This window comes from Crocodylus porosus, unplaced genomic scaffold (genome assembly GCF_001723895.1).
Source record: "Crocodylus porosus isolate Cpor-Errol unplaced genomic scaffold, CroPor_comp1, whole genome shotgun sequence".
Taxonomy (NCBI): Eukaryota; Metazoa; Chordata; order Crocodylia; family Crocodylidae; genus Crocodylus; species Crocodylus porosus.
The window spans coordinates 3,413,246-3,430,323 of record NW_017728928.1 but is presented as its reverse complement, the minus strand read 5'-3'; the positions used below and the strand labels follow the sequence as shown (position 1 = coordinate 3,430,323).

The 17,078-nt window shown below is 49.1% G+C and overlaps 1 protein-coding gene across 2 annotated transcripts in view; it reads left to right on the top strand.

Annotated features, from left to right (window-relative positions):
- The window catches only part of MAP2K6 (mitogen-activated protein kinase kinase 6), a 63,305-nt gene that overhangs the window by 17,489 nt on the left and 28,738 nt on the right, over positions 1-17,078 (top strand). For both annotated transcript variants that reach the window (XM_019542335.1, XM_019542336.1), the window contains exon 2: positions 16,032-16,098. In XM_019542335.1, coding sequence (XP_019397880.1) covers positions 16,032-16,098 — 67 coding nt within the window. The remainder of the gene's footprint in view (positions 1-16,031; positions 16,099-17,078) is intronic.

Below are 17,078 nucleotides of genomic sequence, written 5' to 3'. Positions count from 1 at the left end.
GATAAGCGGCAAAGAAAACAGTTTCTGGGATGAGAAGGCAGTGTTGCGAACGGGCCTTGGCAGAAGGAAAATACCGGCCTGATTTATGTGTTACGGGATTCTGCCGTGCTACTCCCCCGCCGCTCGTGTCACGGGATTTTTATTGGTGTTATTTCTAGAGATAACTGGGATAATAAGAGAGGTTAAGAGGGCTTGCGGAAAGGCCTTGTGAAACTGCTGTTCTACCACGTGTGTACAATACAGGCGTGCATATATATAGATCTGTATTTTTTTCAATACATACATTTCTTCATTCACGTTGATGTGGGTGAGTTTAGTGCCCCTGAGAACGAGTGATCAGCGCTGCATGAATGCGGGAGGTGTCTGGACGATGTCTCTGCTGTTTCCCCAGGTTTGCTGCAGCACATCTAGGTAAACCCGCGTGCCGAACCTCTCTCGAGCGGAGGCTGTGATGTACATCGCAGACCCAGTAGGAGTCAAGTATGAAACCTCGTTGGCTGGAGCTCCCAGGCACCGAAAGGCTCGTGGAGGCACCACCTCACCACCCAGTCCTTCTTGACGCCATTGTAAAACTACCAGGAGAACAAAGTCCCTACAGAGGTTGAACATACGGCACGTTCACTTGGAGGGAGAGCAAAGTGGGGAGACTCAGTGGTGGCCTTAGGGATGTTGGGGTCCTGGGCAAGGGAGTCATTTGGGGCCCCTTAGAGGCTTAATTGTGATGACCTATGAGCAGGTCGGATGATTTCGATTTCAGTTTCACTTTGCCCTATCCGTGAAACTGCAATGAAAGTATCTTAACACAGCATGGATAATAAAAACACTCAGTGTAATTAATTTTATTTTTAATAGAGAAAGTGTGGGGCCCCGGGCAGTTGCCCGGTTTGCCCTCCGTGCTACTGGCAGACCGCCTGAATAGGTTACAGTAGAAATGCGCGGGGCAGACAGAAGAGTGGAAGGGAACGTGACTTGTCACGGTCCCCGGGCAGATGGGTGGAAGAGCCTGGAGCTGACTGCAGGGAGATAAAAATGGAGGAAACCATCACTCTTTTTCCTACTCCTCAGCGTTTTTTCCAGAAATCATTAGCACTGCATCAATGCAGACTGGGAGAGATGTGAAAAGAAGAAGCTCCCCTTCCCCCTTTGCCACTTCAGTCTTCCCATCTGTCATTGTGCATTAAGTCAGTGGTGCCCCGAGGGCGAGCGGATCGCGTCTCGAGCAGGGCGTAAAGCGCAGCTTTGTCTGGGTGAATGACAGCCTGTGTGCTTATTGTGGTCAAGGACATCTTTTAGCTTGTCAAGTGATAGACTGGAGCAAGTCCTGTCATTGCTGTGAAAAATCGGAGGGAGCAGCTCATCACAGGCTTGCTTGGCAAGCGTGGAAGACTTGTCTTCGAATTGCAAAACTACTCCAACACCAGAGATTTCCAGGGTAATGTCCACCCACCAGCATTGAGGTACCCAGCGGTGCCATACAAAGGCGTAGTGCTTCATCTGCACCAGCTAAGGGGCATCCACCAAGCTGAACACAGCCTGCAATTATATGATTACCCTGTAGGTTAACAACTACTGGAGCATTTGTCTGAGAACAGCAGGAAAGACCATCTCATTTCAGACCAAAAAAAACCAACACTGTGTCATTTTGCACTTGTGAGATTGGGACCAAACGTATGGCTGGTGTCTCTTTGCGAAGGTCAGTTTACACCACGGAGATAAACTTGGCTCTTGGAGGATAATGCGGAGCAAGCACAAATTAACTGGATTTGAAGGCTTTTGACAATTTGTGGAGAAGAAGCCATTTTTCTTTGTGCATAAAGGGAAGAGCTTAGGTTGTTGGCATAGACAGCGTCTTGTACCAGAGCTAAGAGGCTGGGACGACCTACTGAGCCCCCAACACATGCAAATTAAGCTAATAAGTAAAAACGATAGTGTGGAGAACAGAACAACTTTGAAAAAAAGGTAGAGCTGATCTTCCTGGGCTGGGCCTGTGCAGTATTCCCGTTAGCTGACAAAAGATGTGGCATGAGCATCTCAGGATTTTGCACGTTGTGGTCAACATACCGCTGACCGGAGCAGCGGTTTTCAATCAGTGTCCCCTCTAAGTGGCGTGGTGTGTACAGGCGCACCTGGCAGCGCGGCATGCGGGTACTTGCGCGGCTGTGCACACCATGCAGCTGAGAGGTGATGCCGGTCTCAACCTTTTCAGACTTGGGGCACCCCTGTTAAACTCAAGGCACCCCATGGAAGATGCCAGCTCTTAGTTTTCACTCATTTTCTGGCTAGAGAAAAATAATATGGCAGTTTTTCTATTTCAGAGAATTCAGATCACAACAGGTTAGAATGTTATTTAACACGGTGGAGTCCTAGTTGAAATCTCTGGGTTTATCTTGTGAATTGTGTTTGCACACCTAACAGTGCTAATGTTGCGTGGCACCCTGCTGCACCCTTGAAAGGATCTCGAGGTCGCTAGCTGAGAATCACTGTAGTAGCAGAAGTATTAGCTGCCTTGAACCTTGACATGGGGACACAGAGGAGGGATGTGGTCAGCATCGCAACCAGCCACCTTTGATTCCACAGCCCAAATGACCCATTTACAGCTGAAATGACAGGGGTCCAACTCCCACCTCTGGAGCCACAGCGAGACACTAACCACTCTAACCAGCATGCCTAAAGTGGCATAAGACCACTTAGTACAATTAAATAACCTCAGGCCCTATCTTGAAGGCTCCATGCATGCAAAACTCACACTGGAATAATTGCAACACTTACTGGGTACATCTACTAGGTTGCAACACCATCTACGTGTGTGCTGGTATTAAGGCACAGTAAGCTAACTCTGCTGTAAGGTAGTACTGTTAGGGACCGTACTATTTTATGGCGGGGTCGTTTACTGCGCTGATACGTGCGTTTAGACACTGACCTGGCATGGAAATCGCACCTGGTCAGCCTAGGCAGCAGGGGGTTAGACTCCTGCCCGCCACCTAGGCATATGGCTCTGCATGCTCAGCATTGTCGTGCCCCATCCAGCCCCTCGGCTGCCTGCCCGGAGCCTGGGTGTGACCCCCTGAGCCTCCTGCCAGCCTGAGGTTGCTCCGCTCTGGCTCAAAGTGCTGCTGTCCTGGGCTCATGTGTAGACACTGCACCTGGTCGCAGTATACTGCAGCTCATACCGCACCAGATTTCATTGCTTTGCCTTAATTGCACATGTAGGTGCACCTACTCTGTGGCAATACCTGGAGTACAACTGAGTCAGAGCCCCTTGTGTTAAATGCAGCGGGTAAAGGAGGACCTGGGTGGGCTAGTGGCTGAACAAAGGCGGCAGGCTTTCCTCCCTGTCACAGGAACTGTCTCCCGTTCACGTATCCCAGCCCACTCTTGGCACCAGCACAGCTGAGCAGCAGGCACATCTTTGCCGCCAGCACCTTTCTGTGTCTGAGCCATTTGCCTGGATTTCCTTGGCTCTGTGTCCTCCTCTTGCTTTCCCCAAGCTCCTTCTGCCCCTCTGGGGTGGACGGAGCCGTGTGCGCTCTGGCTGTTCAGCCAAGCAGCACCTCCTGGGCCAGGCTTGGGGGTTACGTGAATAAATCATCGGTGAGCTCCTTGTTTCTTCAGAGCTGTAGCAGATCCGTGGGATGCATTTGGAAGACAGATCAGTATTTTCTTGGCCGTTACTTTGCGTGATCCACCTGCCACCAGGAACGCGGGGTGATGCGTGCTCACAAGTCCTCGTGGACTGAAGCCAGAGGAAAGGTCTGCACAAATCTTCCAGAAGCAAAACCCCTCCGGTTCGCCCGGCTCTGACCGCGCTTCCTCAGTGGATTACCTCAATGTGAGATCTGTGTATCAAATGAAGCTGGCTGCTATTAAGAGCAGGAGGAAATTCTGGCTCTGTTGAAACCGCTGGCAAAACTCCCGCTGGCTTCGCTGCAGCCAAGATGTCTTGCTTTCAGCTGCTTCATTTAGTGGCTGAAATGAGCATGCGAAGCCTCGCGTTGCTTCTCTTTTTGTTCGCGGTGTTGTTTTTGAGCGCAATGAGATGTGTAGATGCATTCGGAGAGACAGACTGGGTCCAAGTGGCATCGATGGCACCATCAAGCCTATAGGCCTGCAATTAAAACACCGTAGTGTTGGAAAACCCTGAGTGTAGGGAATGCAAAGAGATGGTGGGGAATCACCATGTAGGGTGAAACAAAGCTGGGTCCAGGGTCTTCACCCTGGTTGGGCTCATGCTCGCTAAGGAGGATGGTACCATGTAAAGGTTATCCCAAATCCCCATTTCCAAACACTGGGATATTCTGTGCAAGCCCAGAGCCTCCACGAGGAGCGCTGGGGTAAGGGAGCGTGTTGTGTATAGGGCTGGGCGTTACACAAATTGCCAATCGCTCAAATCATGGGCGAGACTTTATTAAGGGGGATAAGGCAAGGAACTTTTCCAAGCTTATGGTAAACTCAGAGTAGCCCTGAGTTGCCGCACCTGATGTGAGGTTGGGAGGGACCTCCCGGGTGATGGTGCAGGCAACCGTGTCGTCTAATCCCCTTTATAAATGTATCAAGCACCATCTGAAAGCTGGTCAGGTTGTTTGCTCTTGGTCCTCCTTTTCATAGCCTCCCTGTGATGGGTAGAAGCTTTCTATTTAGCTAACTTACCACTCCAGAGCTGTCACGTTTAAACTGGGGGACAGTGGGAACGTCCAAAGCCATCTCAGCTTCCCCTTTTCCCATCTGCATCTCGTAGCAGCCCAGCCGAGGATTTCCCATCTCAAGTGCATGCACGCTCCAGCTCATATTTGCTCTTGTAAATAGCCGGGGCGAAATCTAGCAGACTGACAGGCTGAGGCTCTTTGCATTGCTTGTTACCGCTTTTGAACGTGGAACCAAAATAAAACTTAGCCTATAGATAAGAGGTATCTAGTGTCCCCCCCCAATTATCTGGGACGTGAGATTGCAACAGATCTGCTGGGTTTATGGAGAAATGCGACCTGAGATTTGCCAAAATCAGGAAATTGACTTAGAAATGGACTTTGGAGGACATAGAGTCTGTTGAGGCCAATGCATGGCTGTGTCTAGGTGACATTTCTGCATGCTGCTCCTGTTGGTGGGACAGACCATCATTTACTGGAGTCCTTTGCAAATCCTCCTGTCTGTGGCACGTGACTGCACATAGCATCGTATTACTTCTAGGCTTTCCAGACCTCCTTTGCCAAAGTGCTGTTTGTGCATGTCCCTGCCACTCAACACATTTACCCCGAGATTACCCCAAATCCATGTTAGATACCTGAGAATTTTTGGGGGCCAGCATGTAGTCTGAGGACAGTTCTGCCGTTACCTTTGTGGTGCCTCAGTTTAACTGAGCGTGTGCAAGTGCTTTGGAAACGTGGTTGTCAGTCCTAATAGTATCAAGACCCCCTTTCTGCCCCCTGTTACACTGGGGCATATCTACAGCCTCTTTAAGGTACGCGGAGTGGCTCCGAGCTCATGCTGCTATAAATGAGAGTAGGTTGAATTATTCTCTCTGGCTGCATCTACACGAGCGGCAGAGTGCACAGTTTTTACTGCGCAGTTATTTAGTACTTGCAAAAGCCCAGGTAAGTCCAAAGCAAGAACTACATGACTGTGCAGTAACTGGTGCTACTGTGCAGTACTGTCCCCGCACGGTTTTTTTCTGACACTACTGCGCAGTAGTGTCGTGTCGCGGTTAGCGCCCGGCAGTGTTACTGCACAGTAGCATCACGTGTAGATGCGGCCTCTGCGGATAGTAGCATCAATGTGTAGACCATGGGAGCAAGCGACATTTTTACACGCAGGCCGGGAGTTTCCTGATGCTTTTCATATTCCAGGAAGTATCTGCCACCTGATGACAGAGATGAGAACAAGGTTTTAGGCTCACGCTGATCCTGTTAAAACGGGAAGGAATAGCAAATAGTCTGCAATCACGTGCCTGAGTAAGAAAAGAGGCAACTAGATAACGTAACTCTTGACAGGAATAGATGGCAAAACGCACTGTCGTTTGCATTCGTGCCGTCTGAAGTGTTGAAAAGAGAGGAGAGGACAATCCTGACATTCTTGTCCTATGCAGCCTGACAAAACTCATCATCGTTAGGTGCCTGGACCCACTGTTCAGACTTTTTTATGGGTATATAGATGCCCAGCCTCTTGCATTTACCTGCATACTTAGCAGAGAGAGGCGATGAATGCAGAAGCCGAACCACTGCACTGTCCTTCCTCTCCTGTTCGGTAACTGGGCCTCTGTGGCTTGGCCTCAACATCCCTAAATTAAGCGCTTGTGGCTGTTACACCTTTCACGAAACTTTCCCTGCCCACCATCCTAGGGCTTGTTTATTCTTTTTTTCCCCAAAGTGCTTTTGTTTTTTTGGTTCCTTTAGGTTTGATTAAGGAGGATAATTCCAAGACAGCCCTGACTCGCTGTGAGTTTTTGCAAATAACCTTGAAAAAAAAAATCTCAGGACTTAAAGTCGGCGGGTTTTGAATAATCTAGTGATGTATAAAAAGGGCTGGATTCTCTGCCCGATACCAGTGGAAATCAGCAGCGGTGCCTAGGGCTGACCTCGGGGAGTTTGCCTCTCACTTCCATCGGCGTGCTTTGTCTGTCTTGTGCTTTTACCTGCAGATAGCTGCTGCACATGCCTTATGGCAAACTTTAAAAAAAATATGGAGACAAGCCCTGAGATGCAAACCGAACTGGCCGGATCAGAGCAGACCTGCCCACACAGTTCATTCGGTGCACCTCAGTCATGCCTTGCAACACCCCTGCTATTTTGGTGTGGGGCCTCTCTGGAGCAGGGTTTATTATAGGTTGCAGGACTGAGTCATAGGAGCAGCAAAAGCTGGTGACAATTAAACCCCTGAGGGGCAGCTGTCTGCACAGCTAGATCTTCTGGCACTGCAACCTCTGGAGTCAGCAGCAGCAAACTCACATAACCTTTGGTTATACAATGCAGCTACGAACGGTATAGCCAAACAGGCAGCGGCTACCAGCACGTAGTCACTGGAAGAGCTGCTTCCCAGCCCAGAGGACACGGCTCTTGCCCCTTACCATCAGGAGCGTGCCGAATTGGAGCGGTGCAAGGATCCGACTTCGGGTGTCTGTGGCCTCGCAGAAAGACGTGCAGGTTGAGCGCTGCCTCTGCCCGCTTTGGCCGTGAGCACCCAAGTCCACGGGGGTGTCTTCTTCTCTGTGATAAACTCCCACGGATTTAGGGGTGGAGCAAATCCCTTGAAACGGGGGGGAGTTTTGTCTGTTCAGCGTGCAAGAGAGAGGGATGCATTCGGGCCAGCGGCAGGTGGTGGATCGCCCCCGACTTGTGCCAGCCAAGGAACTGTTTTAAGGAGTGAGCAGAGGAAAAGCCTGACCTCTCCCTCTTCTCTGGCACAACAGAGAATGATGCTCGCTAGACCCAGCCGCTCTTCCGTGCGGTGTTGCACCGGCAAGAGTACAACCAACAGGCTAGAAACAGAGCAAATGCAGGCGTCTCCTTGAAGAGCAAAAGCCATCCCATTCCTGCCCGTCCTGCTTTCGCTCCCCAGTGTCTTAATGTTGTTCCCTGTAAGAAAACCCCCCAAAGGGGATCGGTTCACGTGCGTCACGCAGCGCTGTGGTTCTCTGCCAGGACGCGATGCTTAGGAGCGTGATGCAGAGGTGCGGGCTGGCCCGTCGAGGACGAGCCAGCCTGTGCTGGGGTAGCCACGTTGGATGGAGATGCTCAGCATTTCCAGGCAGTGCTTCGGTAGCCCCGGAGCAGCAGTCCCTCCCTCTCTCTAGTGAGCAGCGCTGCAGTGAGTTGTTAGGGAGACCGTTTCCAAGGAGTCCTTGCAAACAAGCACGAGCGAATGCACAGATAAAGGATGTGCAAGAAACCCCTTCACTGCCCCCTTTGAAGCAGTCTCTTTTAATGTATATGGGTCCTGTACCACACTCCTCACCATAATATCCAGCTGCTCCCATCTGACCTGCCTCCGGCATTTCTTCCGTACGCCCTTTGGGTTGCGTTGCTTGGCTTATGTCCAGGGAAGTGGGTTGCTGTTTGCACGACACTGTGCTGCAGGTCTGCTGCCATCCTAGGGGCTTTCCTCCCACTGCCACGTTGGCCGCGATGGTCTAATTGTACTCGTGAAGTAGTATGTATCCTCTAGTATGGACACGCTTGCAGTGGGAGTGATGCTCCTTGGCTGGGATAGTTTCTTCCTGTATGCAAAGAAAATCAAGTGTGTGTTGTGTAAAGCATCTTCAGTAATGCAGCTAGGGGTGTGTGAGCAGGCACCAGCCCTGAGCGCTGATTTAAAAGGGGGTCCATATTTGATGCAGCCCTGACCCATCTACAGCATGACATTTGGTCGACTCCTGGGTCGAATTAGGAAACGAGCCATTAGGGCGGAGTGGGTTGCAGCTCTCCCGGCCGTGGAGGACTCTGGGCTCCTGTGAGCAGAAGTGGGTGGCTGCAAAAAGCTTCTGATATTGTTATTGAGCATCACAGCTCTACCCTGTTTGGGGCTTTGGTAATGCACCCTTTGGCCTGCCACGAGCAATAGAAATGCTTTTTCATTCCGACTCTAATAAAGGAGCAGACAGGTACTGGCACTTGGCTGCCTTTATTTCTCACTGAGGCTAAGGAGAGAGCTCCTTAATTGCATTGTGGGGACACAAATAAAATAAAACTTTCACTTCATCTCTTCACCTATACTTTGATGGAAGCTTTAATTGGATTTTGAAAGTGCTGGCATTCGAAAGCACTTCGAAGGGTCTCGGAAACTCAGAGAGTTTTGTCCATTATTTTCCCCACGTTTGCTCAGTCAAATGCCAGCGCTTTCACTTCCCTTTTCTGTGGCAGGCCTTAAAATGCACACCCCCAGGCTGAAATCATACGGAGAAATGAGAATGCTTTTCCTCCTGCTCTGTTCTAGCTATGGGGCCATGTTGCATCCTGACGTTGTTGCCGTTATTTAAGCAACTGCAAAGATGGCACTATCGAAACACAAAATCCCCACGGTCCCCATCGTTAAAGAGCCTAGAGGCGAGTGGTGGTTTAAAGTGAGTGTTCCTGATGCCACTGGGCTAAATGCTTCACTTGTGCCAATTGTCATAGCTCAGTGGAAATGCAAAGAGCTTGTTCTGGCCTCCTGCACAATGCAGACCACAGCCAGAAACATGGTCCGTTGGGGTCCTGAAGGAATCAAGGGGCCGTATCTGTGGGAAGTGGCAGCTTCGGGAGATGAATCCCTACTGGCTTAATGAATTCACCTTTTCTGTTTGCTCTTCTCAATTAGGGGCTTGATTTGCGTTTGAGCTGAAACCGGGCCAGCTTGTAAAAATCCCTGTGGAAGAGCAAGTCCATCCTTTTGGGCATGAAGCGAGGCTCCTGCCTCAGAGAGCCACAAGAGGCTAGTGTTAAAATATAGTCTGCTACCTAAGTATTTTTTAATCTTTCGGTACATGGAGCTGGCAGGGAAGCAGGAGGAATCTTTACTTGGGGGCTGTTGTTTAGTCTAGAGGTGGCAAATGTTTGAAGAAAGGGATCCCAGGAATGCAACCTGCCGCTCCGCTCCTCTTAGACTTGGCTGGAGTGTCCTCGGTCGTGGGATTCCCGGTGGAGAGGCCTGGATGAGATGCTTTTCACCCTGATAATTAGCAGGAGGCTGATGAGCTGCTCCTTGAATTCAGTGTCCGTGAACAGTAGGAGTAGTGGCTGAAATAATAATTTCAGAAATAGAAATAATAACAATAATAATAATAATCCTCTACATTGATCTGTAACGTACTCTGTGATAGTGCTTATTGCCTCTTGGATCGTCCCAAATCTGAATGCTAGCCATTATAAGCTGCTTTGCGAGATGACTGCATGAGGATGTAAAACTGGAACAATGTGTGGTCCGTCCGTTAGAAGCCAGATGTTTCTTTCCAGCTGTGCTTCAGCGTGCAGCCCTGGCTCTTCTCTGCCAGCTCGTGCAGTCGGCCATGCAAAGACACCAGCATCTTAACCCACCAAGTACTTGGGGACAAAGTTTTGGTGCATTTCAACCCTCTGCCGGCTCACCTGCTAGTCCAGAGTGAACAACCACAGATGAAGTAGAGGTGGAAGTCTAGGTTAGTTTTTTTTTTTCCAAAGGGCTTTCATTTTTTGGTTCCTTTAGGTTTGATTAAGGAGGATAATTCCAAAGACAGCTCCGACTTGGTATGAATTTTTGCAAATAAACTTGGAAAAAAAATGCTAATGCCTCTTTTAAGTGGGAGCTTGGCCGGTGTAAGGCATCATGAAGGACCGCGAGGTGTGAATGCTGTTGCATGATGATGACGGTATCAAAGAAACAAATCCTATGAGAGTTGCGGAGCTATGATCCTTGCAGATCCCAGAAATAACCCAAGATCTGTCTGGCTTAGGAAGCGTTTGTGGATGAAATTGGGTAGTGGAGAAATGTCAGGTGATTGCTAAAATGCCCTTGGTCTCTTCTTCTTTTTTTTTGGAGTAGGTCTCTGGTATGGTATGGTATATAAACCAGCAGTCACCCACCTTTCCAGGTTGCTTGCATTTGCGTCTTAGCTCAGTGGAGGGATTCCAGTGCACCAGGTCCCACACAGTGCCCACAGTTCATATCCTCTTTGAGGGCAGGTCTGATTGCCCCCATGTCACGAAAGCATGCGCTTATGTCCCATCAATAGAGACACTTCCTTTGACACGATGACGTCCTCAGGGGCATGCAGCGCACAGCAGTAGGAGGCTGAAGACCTGATTGTATTCTCAGCTATCGGCTGTGTCTTTACACCTCCCCATTTCCTCCTACTCTTTGTCTAGCTGTGTATTTTAAACGCGTGTCATCTCCTTGAGGTACGTTTTCCTAAGTGTTCGTACAGCACCTAGCACAGTGGGGCCATGATCCCAATCATTACGGTTCTTTTCTTAAGTCTGCCGCCAGTTCACTCTGTGATCTGTAGTGGGTCGCATCTCCTTAGTTTCCCCCCTTGGTACAAGGGGTAGGGCAGATTTGGAGAGCAAGGAGGAGAACCGAAGCCTTTTCACTCCTAGGTCTTCAATGACCCTCTCAGTTCCCGATAAAGGGAGGAAAGGGGATGAAAAACCATTTCCTCCTCTTGCAAAATGTGATCTTTTTGCTGAACAGTTTGATCTGCAAGAGCATGGTTGCACACGCCGCTTGAGTTTGGCTTTAATAATATGTTGTGGCAATGATAGACTTGGTTGCACATCTCTGAACGAAATGGGAGCCTTTTGCAGGCAAGAAACCATTTACTTTGGATTAGAGCGAAAGAACGCTTTCCACTGCGTAGAAAAGCCTGCAGACAGGGAGACGGGCCTGTTCTTCGGGAGCAAACAGTTCCTTTTCGGTCACAAAGCATGCGAGGAATAAACTCCTCTGTTTTCTCAATTGGCCTTATTCTCGAGTATATTGTGGTTGTTTTTTGCCTGCAACTTTCACATTTGTTATAAATACTGAGGTTTCCTGTTCATCTAATCTAAGACCTGGGAACATAAATATCCACTTGTAACCTATTGCTGAATTCTGGGAGCATCAGTATTGAATAAAATAAATTCTTCTCTCGTCCCCCTAGGACTTGGGTTTAAGGCCTTCGGAGGGAAATATTTGATGTGTTCTTTGCCACAATATATTTTGCCTTCTCCCATAATCAGACTGCTTCACTTGCAGTATGGACTTCTTCATCTTCATTTGTTCAGTGTTCCCGAGGTTAACAAAAGCATGACAGCGTTACACTGCCCGAAAAACTGTAGCATTTTGGATTGTCCTTTTATGTGGCTTTCTGAATTTCTCAACCCTCTTCTTTGGAGGAAAAGAAAATATGCTTAAGTTTTTGGGGGGGTTTTTGTTGGGGGGGGGGGAGGTTGGGGAGAAGGAAGGGGATAAGGATGAACTTATGCGCATGCTTAAAATCAAAGGTGACCTGAGATACTTTGCTGAATCATAACCTTAGTTCTGCTTTTCCCTGTGTTTGGGATAACCAGTACTATTTCATCGTCCTGTTATCAGTGTTGTCCTCGAGGCTCCAGCTTCTGGAGTCAAGTGATTATGCGAGACTCCATTTTTTTTCTGAGTGCAGAGAAGAGCTTCAAACGAGCCCAGATGATAACACAGTGCCAGTACAGATTTGACTGGTTATTTATTTTTAAATCTCACAGCATTTGGCTAGCTGATTGTCTTTTCTTGTTAACAAAGGTTGCAAGCTTCGGAGGCTTAGGTGCTATCTGTCCTGTGCTGGTACAAATCCCCAGCACAGTAGCACAGCTGCAGCATCTAGCTGCTACTGTCCCATTAAGTGCTGGTTCACAGAAATGCTTGAATCTCCCTCCCCATTCGTTTTTGCTTTTGCATGCACAAGACTGCATTGAACTTTATTTCAGTTTTAAAATTGCATGAAGGCCAAATGTTTTCCTTCTCTTTATCTCTTGTACAATTTACCATCCTTTCAGACTGTGATGAGAGGGTTGTGGATCCCTACATGATGTAGTGCTGGGTATGTACACTATAGCGGAGATCCACCGCTGTGGTCACAGGGCATCGAACCTGGAAAAAGTGCGGGGCCTCCTTGCTCAGGCGGTGTGTGTAACCAGGACTCTCCTCGCTGCTACGCTCACAAAGGAAGCAGATAATCCCAGGCTCACAGCTCGTGAGCCTGGATGCCAGTCACTGCCCCGTACCACCTCCGAGGCTGTCGGTCCTTGCAGAGCCCCTCTGCTGAAAGCCGCCAGCGAATGCCCGGGCATCTGCCCGAGAGGCATTGGACTGATGAAGACGACTGTTGGTGATTAGTGATCAGGGGCAAATTTAAACTGGTAGCCAACAGGGTCTTTGTTTGGAATCTGGTCCTAATGGACTTGAAAATAAGGGAATAAGCGCTGCTTTTCGTTTGCAGCACCTGTTCATCCCTTGGACAGATCCCTTCTCCTTTCCGGTTCCCCTCTTTTGCTTTGCTGAGATTGCAGGCTGTTTGATGGGGACCGTCTCTGGCTGTACAGTGCACAATCTTGATTGAGGTCTGTTAGGGCTGTTATAACAGAGGGAGACTAGGAACATAACATAGGAATAGAGGAGAATAGGAACAGCATAACATAGGAAGCCATGCATTGAATCCCAGCAGCGTTGTGTTAAACCTGCTGTTGGGGATCTCGCTGCCATCCCTTCTCCCCTCCCCACTGCCTCTGCCCCGGGCCAGATCAAAAAGTGCATTTGGTAGCACTTCAAACATTGCCACGCAACACTTGAGGACCAAATACCCTTTGCTTCAACGGCTGCTTTTAGGATACCCTGTTGATCCCCAGAAAGGTTGGAGAGACGAGCTTGTGGCATGTTGTAACAAGAGGAGTGCAGAAGCTTTCTCTTGTCCACCCGCGAGGCATGAAATGGTCTGATGACTTGCATTGAATAACCACGAGATGAACCCGATGTAGCGCTCGTTCCCATTTCACATATCAGTCCAGTGGGAAATACGTTGATGCTGCTGGCGTGAATCCCCCTGAGTTTATTCCCTTCCTCGTGGTGTCATGAAATCCATGTCTTTTTGTCATTCACACTGGATTTCTGGGTTTTTTTTAAAATCTTAAGTGAGGTCTGTGATTTGGCAGCTTGAGTTCGCGAACAGACTGCGCTTAAAAAATGTCAGAGTTTCAAAATATTGTATTTTGCTTAAGAAAAGGAAAGGAAAATAAACTCCCCATGTGCGGACTGGCAGAAGGCAGGCAGGCTTTTCATACTGATTCGCCTTTGGTATTTTGCCACCGTCTTCTGCCGCTGATCCTGCTTATGAACCCCGATGAAATTAAATTCTTCACGGTCTGCTCTGCTTCATGTTCAAATCGGGTGGATTTCCACTCGCTCACTCGCCACCTGCCAGGAATGGCCTGAGATGGTGGCATGCACCGCATGGCTTGTGCAGGGGAATGGATATAGGAAAAACAACAAAACTGGGAAAAATCTGCAGCTGTTTTGTGTTTTCTTTTTATTTTTTTTATTGGTTTTTTTTTGGTTTTCTGGGCCTTTCGTAAGAGCTTTAGTGGGTAGGGGTGTCAAAATGAAGACAGGCTGGCACACCAAGAGAGGACATGCAGGGTTATGGGTCAGATGCGAATGCTGGCTCCAGTTCCTTGAGCAAGTCACTTAGTCTCTCTGTGCCTCAGTTTCCCAGCTGTGAAATGGGGGCAAGTGATTCCTTCTTTCTCACACCCATTTGTCTTGTCTGTTTAGATCTAGATTGAGACAGGGATTGCTTCTTAATATGGTGGTGCTGATAGATGTTAATACCTGCCAGGCTCAGCAGAAGAAGGGACCACAGTAAAAACAGCTGTGCATGGAGAGGGATGCTACCGCTGAGGCATTATTATGACTCTCAGCAGCGGGCCTGAGGTTTAGCCCAGGTACCAGGGGCTTGGGTGCATGTTGCAGGCCGTGTGTGTGGGAGGCAGAAAGCCAGGAGGAGGAACTGTAAGCATGACCCTGAGATGCAGGCCAAGTTTCTTGGGCATAGGGTTTGCCGGGGGGGTGCGTGCATGGATTTCTAAGTGGGGAGGCTCTCTCCTGCTCATACTGTATCAAAACTGGAGTCTGTTTGCATTTTTTTTATAAAGAAGAAGATTGCACCCCAAAATATATCTGCTCCTGTCACCAAGTTATCATCTCGATTTCAGCTGGGGCTTTTGTGATATCATTGACAAAATGACCCAAAATACAATGGCCAGGTGACCTCAGATCCCGTAAATATACCAGCTCCTTGTCTCTATACATTTTCGTGCTTCCTTATGGAGCACAGCATGCCTCCTTGCAGCGGAGAGCATGCTTTCTTCATATGCACGTTATGGCTCTGTCTGGTTTTCTAATAATACAAAAAAAAGCACGTGCAATCCCGTCATTTCCAGTAAGTGCTTTTCCCCTGGGGTGTCTGCTGTATTGTCACAGCCTGTTCCAGGCTGGAATAGCCTTTTGCCAAACCGAGCAAGCTCGATCTTGTCTTTTGAAACAGGCAAGAGAAAGAGCTGCAATTAAAGTTGACTAATTACTTCAGCAGGATCATGTTCAGTTCAGGTCAGTTCACGTTCAGTTTGCATTTTAACCCAGCGCCCTCTAGAGCTCTGCGTTTCCCGGCCGCGTCTAGGCTCGAGCGTGACAGCAAAGGGTGTCAGAAAAACAAACCCTGCCATGCCCACGGGAAAGCTTGCCGGGAACGGGGACAGAAACGGCTGCTTCCAGAAAAACGGTAATTGCTGCAAATTGTTAGGTTCAAATGGTCAAGTCGAAATGAGGTGTTTGTGCCTTTTTTGGGGGGGCAGGTATTTCCTAACTCACCAAAACAGCCTCTGGATGCGTGCCTTGGGATTTTGCTGACGTGCTTTATGTTCTCGCATCATTTTACCCCGAATGCAGAGCACCGTGTAACGGGAGACGTATCGCTGCGAACGAGCTGCTTGCATTGCCCTGTTGCACCTGGCTCTTCGCCTTCTGGCTAGGACCCCTATTTATACCTGAGCTCGAGGAACGTTTGACCCGATTGAGAGCTTGTTTCTAATCCAGTTCAGGTTAACGCGGTATAAGGAGGAAAGCGTGGCCTGCAGATGCGAACCGAAGCAAATAGCCACTCGAGCTGAATTTTGCTCCCGCTGTGCTGGGTTTTCCTAAGTACGTGGAGCGCGGTGGATGTTCCCCAAGCCAGAACAAAACCTGGTCCTGTGCGTTCAAAATCAGTTTAGGCAGCGTGCCGTACTCGTGCAAAGGGACACAGCGCTCTCCCGTAGGCTTCGTGGCACGAGCTGCTGCCTGCACCGAGTGCCAGGACCGTAGGCTTTCCATGCGGCTCACCAGACAAAGGAACTTTATGTTTTGAACTCTGGGCCCTGAATCTGCATCACCAGACTGGGCTGGCATTTCAGGGAAATAAGGTCAGCCACTGTAGATGAGCTTCATTTTGCAACGTGTAAGTGCAGAGGGAGTGAGGGGAAAAAAAAAAAAACATAAAAAATGAAAGTTTCTGGCTCTGCTATTGCCTCTCTCTTGTTTCACAGGCAAGAAGAGAAACCCGGGGCTGAAAATTCCTAAGGAAGCATTTGAGCAACCACAGACAAGCTCCACGTAAGTCTCCAAACACGGAGGGAGAACAAAAATAAAACCACTAACCCCAGCTGCTTTCCAAAGATGCATCGCCTTCTGCCTTCCCCTGGGCGCTCAGGAGCGGGGAGCTCTGCCTTCGGCGTCCTCTCGCACAGCCGCGGCGTGAAGGGAGCTCCCGGCTGTTGTGCTGGACATCTGGGAGCACTGAGTTTCAGCAGGGGTGGGCAAAGGGGCAGCAGAAAAATCTGCTCTAAGTGTGTTTGGGGACTTTAGGAAACGATACAACATAAATCCAAATGTTATAAAGGAGAGAGGGGTGTGGGTCGTAGCCCTTTCCTCATTTCCCAGGGGTGTAGGTTGTAGCCGTGTTGGTCTAAGGACATAGGCAGACAAGCTTAAATCCGGTATCTTTTATCAGACCAACTCAAATAGCTGGAAAAAGTCTTCTTTGCAAGCTTTCGGGTACCGATACCCTTTGTCAGGCTGCGGCAGCGTCTGCAGATCATCTTTGCTCTTCCTGGATGGGGTAGTAAAGCAGCCAGACGCCAGTACGTATTTTAATTGACTGGCTTTCTTGCACACGTCCTGGCCTCTAGCTGCTTTACTGCTCCATCCAGAAGAGCACAGACCACCTGAAGACGCTTCCTCAACCTGATGAAGGGTATTTGTACCCGAAAGCTTGCAAAGAACAAGTCCTCCACTTCTGTCACTGCCCTTCTTCGAGCTGTAGACGTCGTCCTGGGTTCCCCGCACCCCTTTGACCATCACTGCCGTTTCCCTGCTGTGTGGTCCTTTCCCTCAATCAAGAGCCCATTTAAATTCCCAGTTTCAGGTATCAAATTGACTCCTTGAATTCCTTCTTGAACCCTAGGGTTTCCTGCTCATTGTCCCATTCCTTGTTCTTTTTACCCTCTAATAGATTTCATAGACATCAGGGCTGGAAGGGACCTCGGGAGATCATCGAGTCCAGCCCCCTGCCCAAAGGGCAGGAAGTCAGCTGG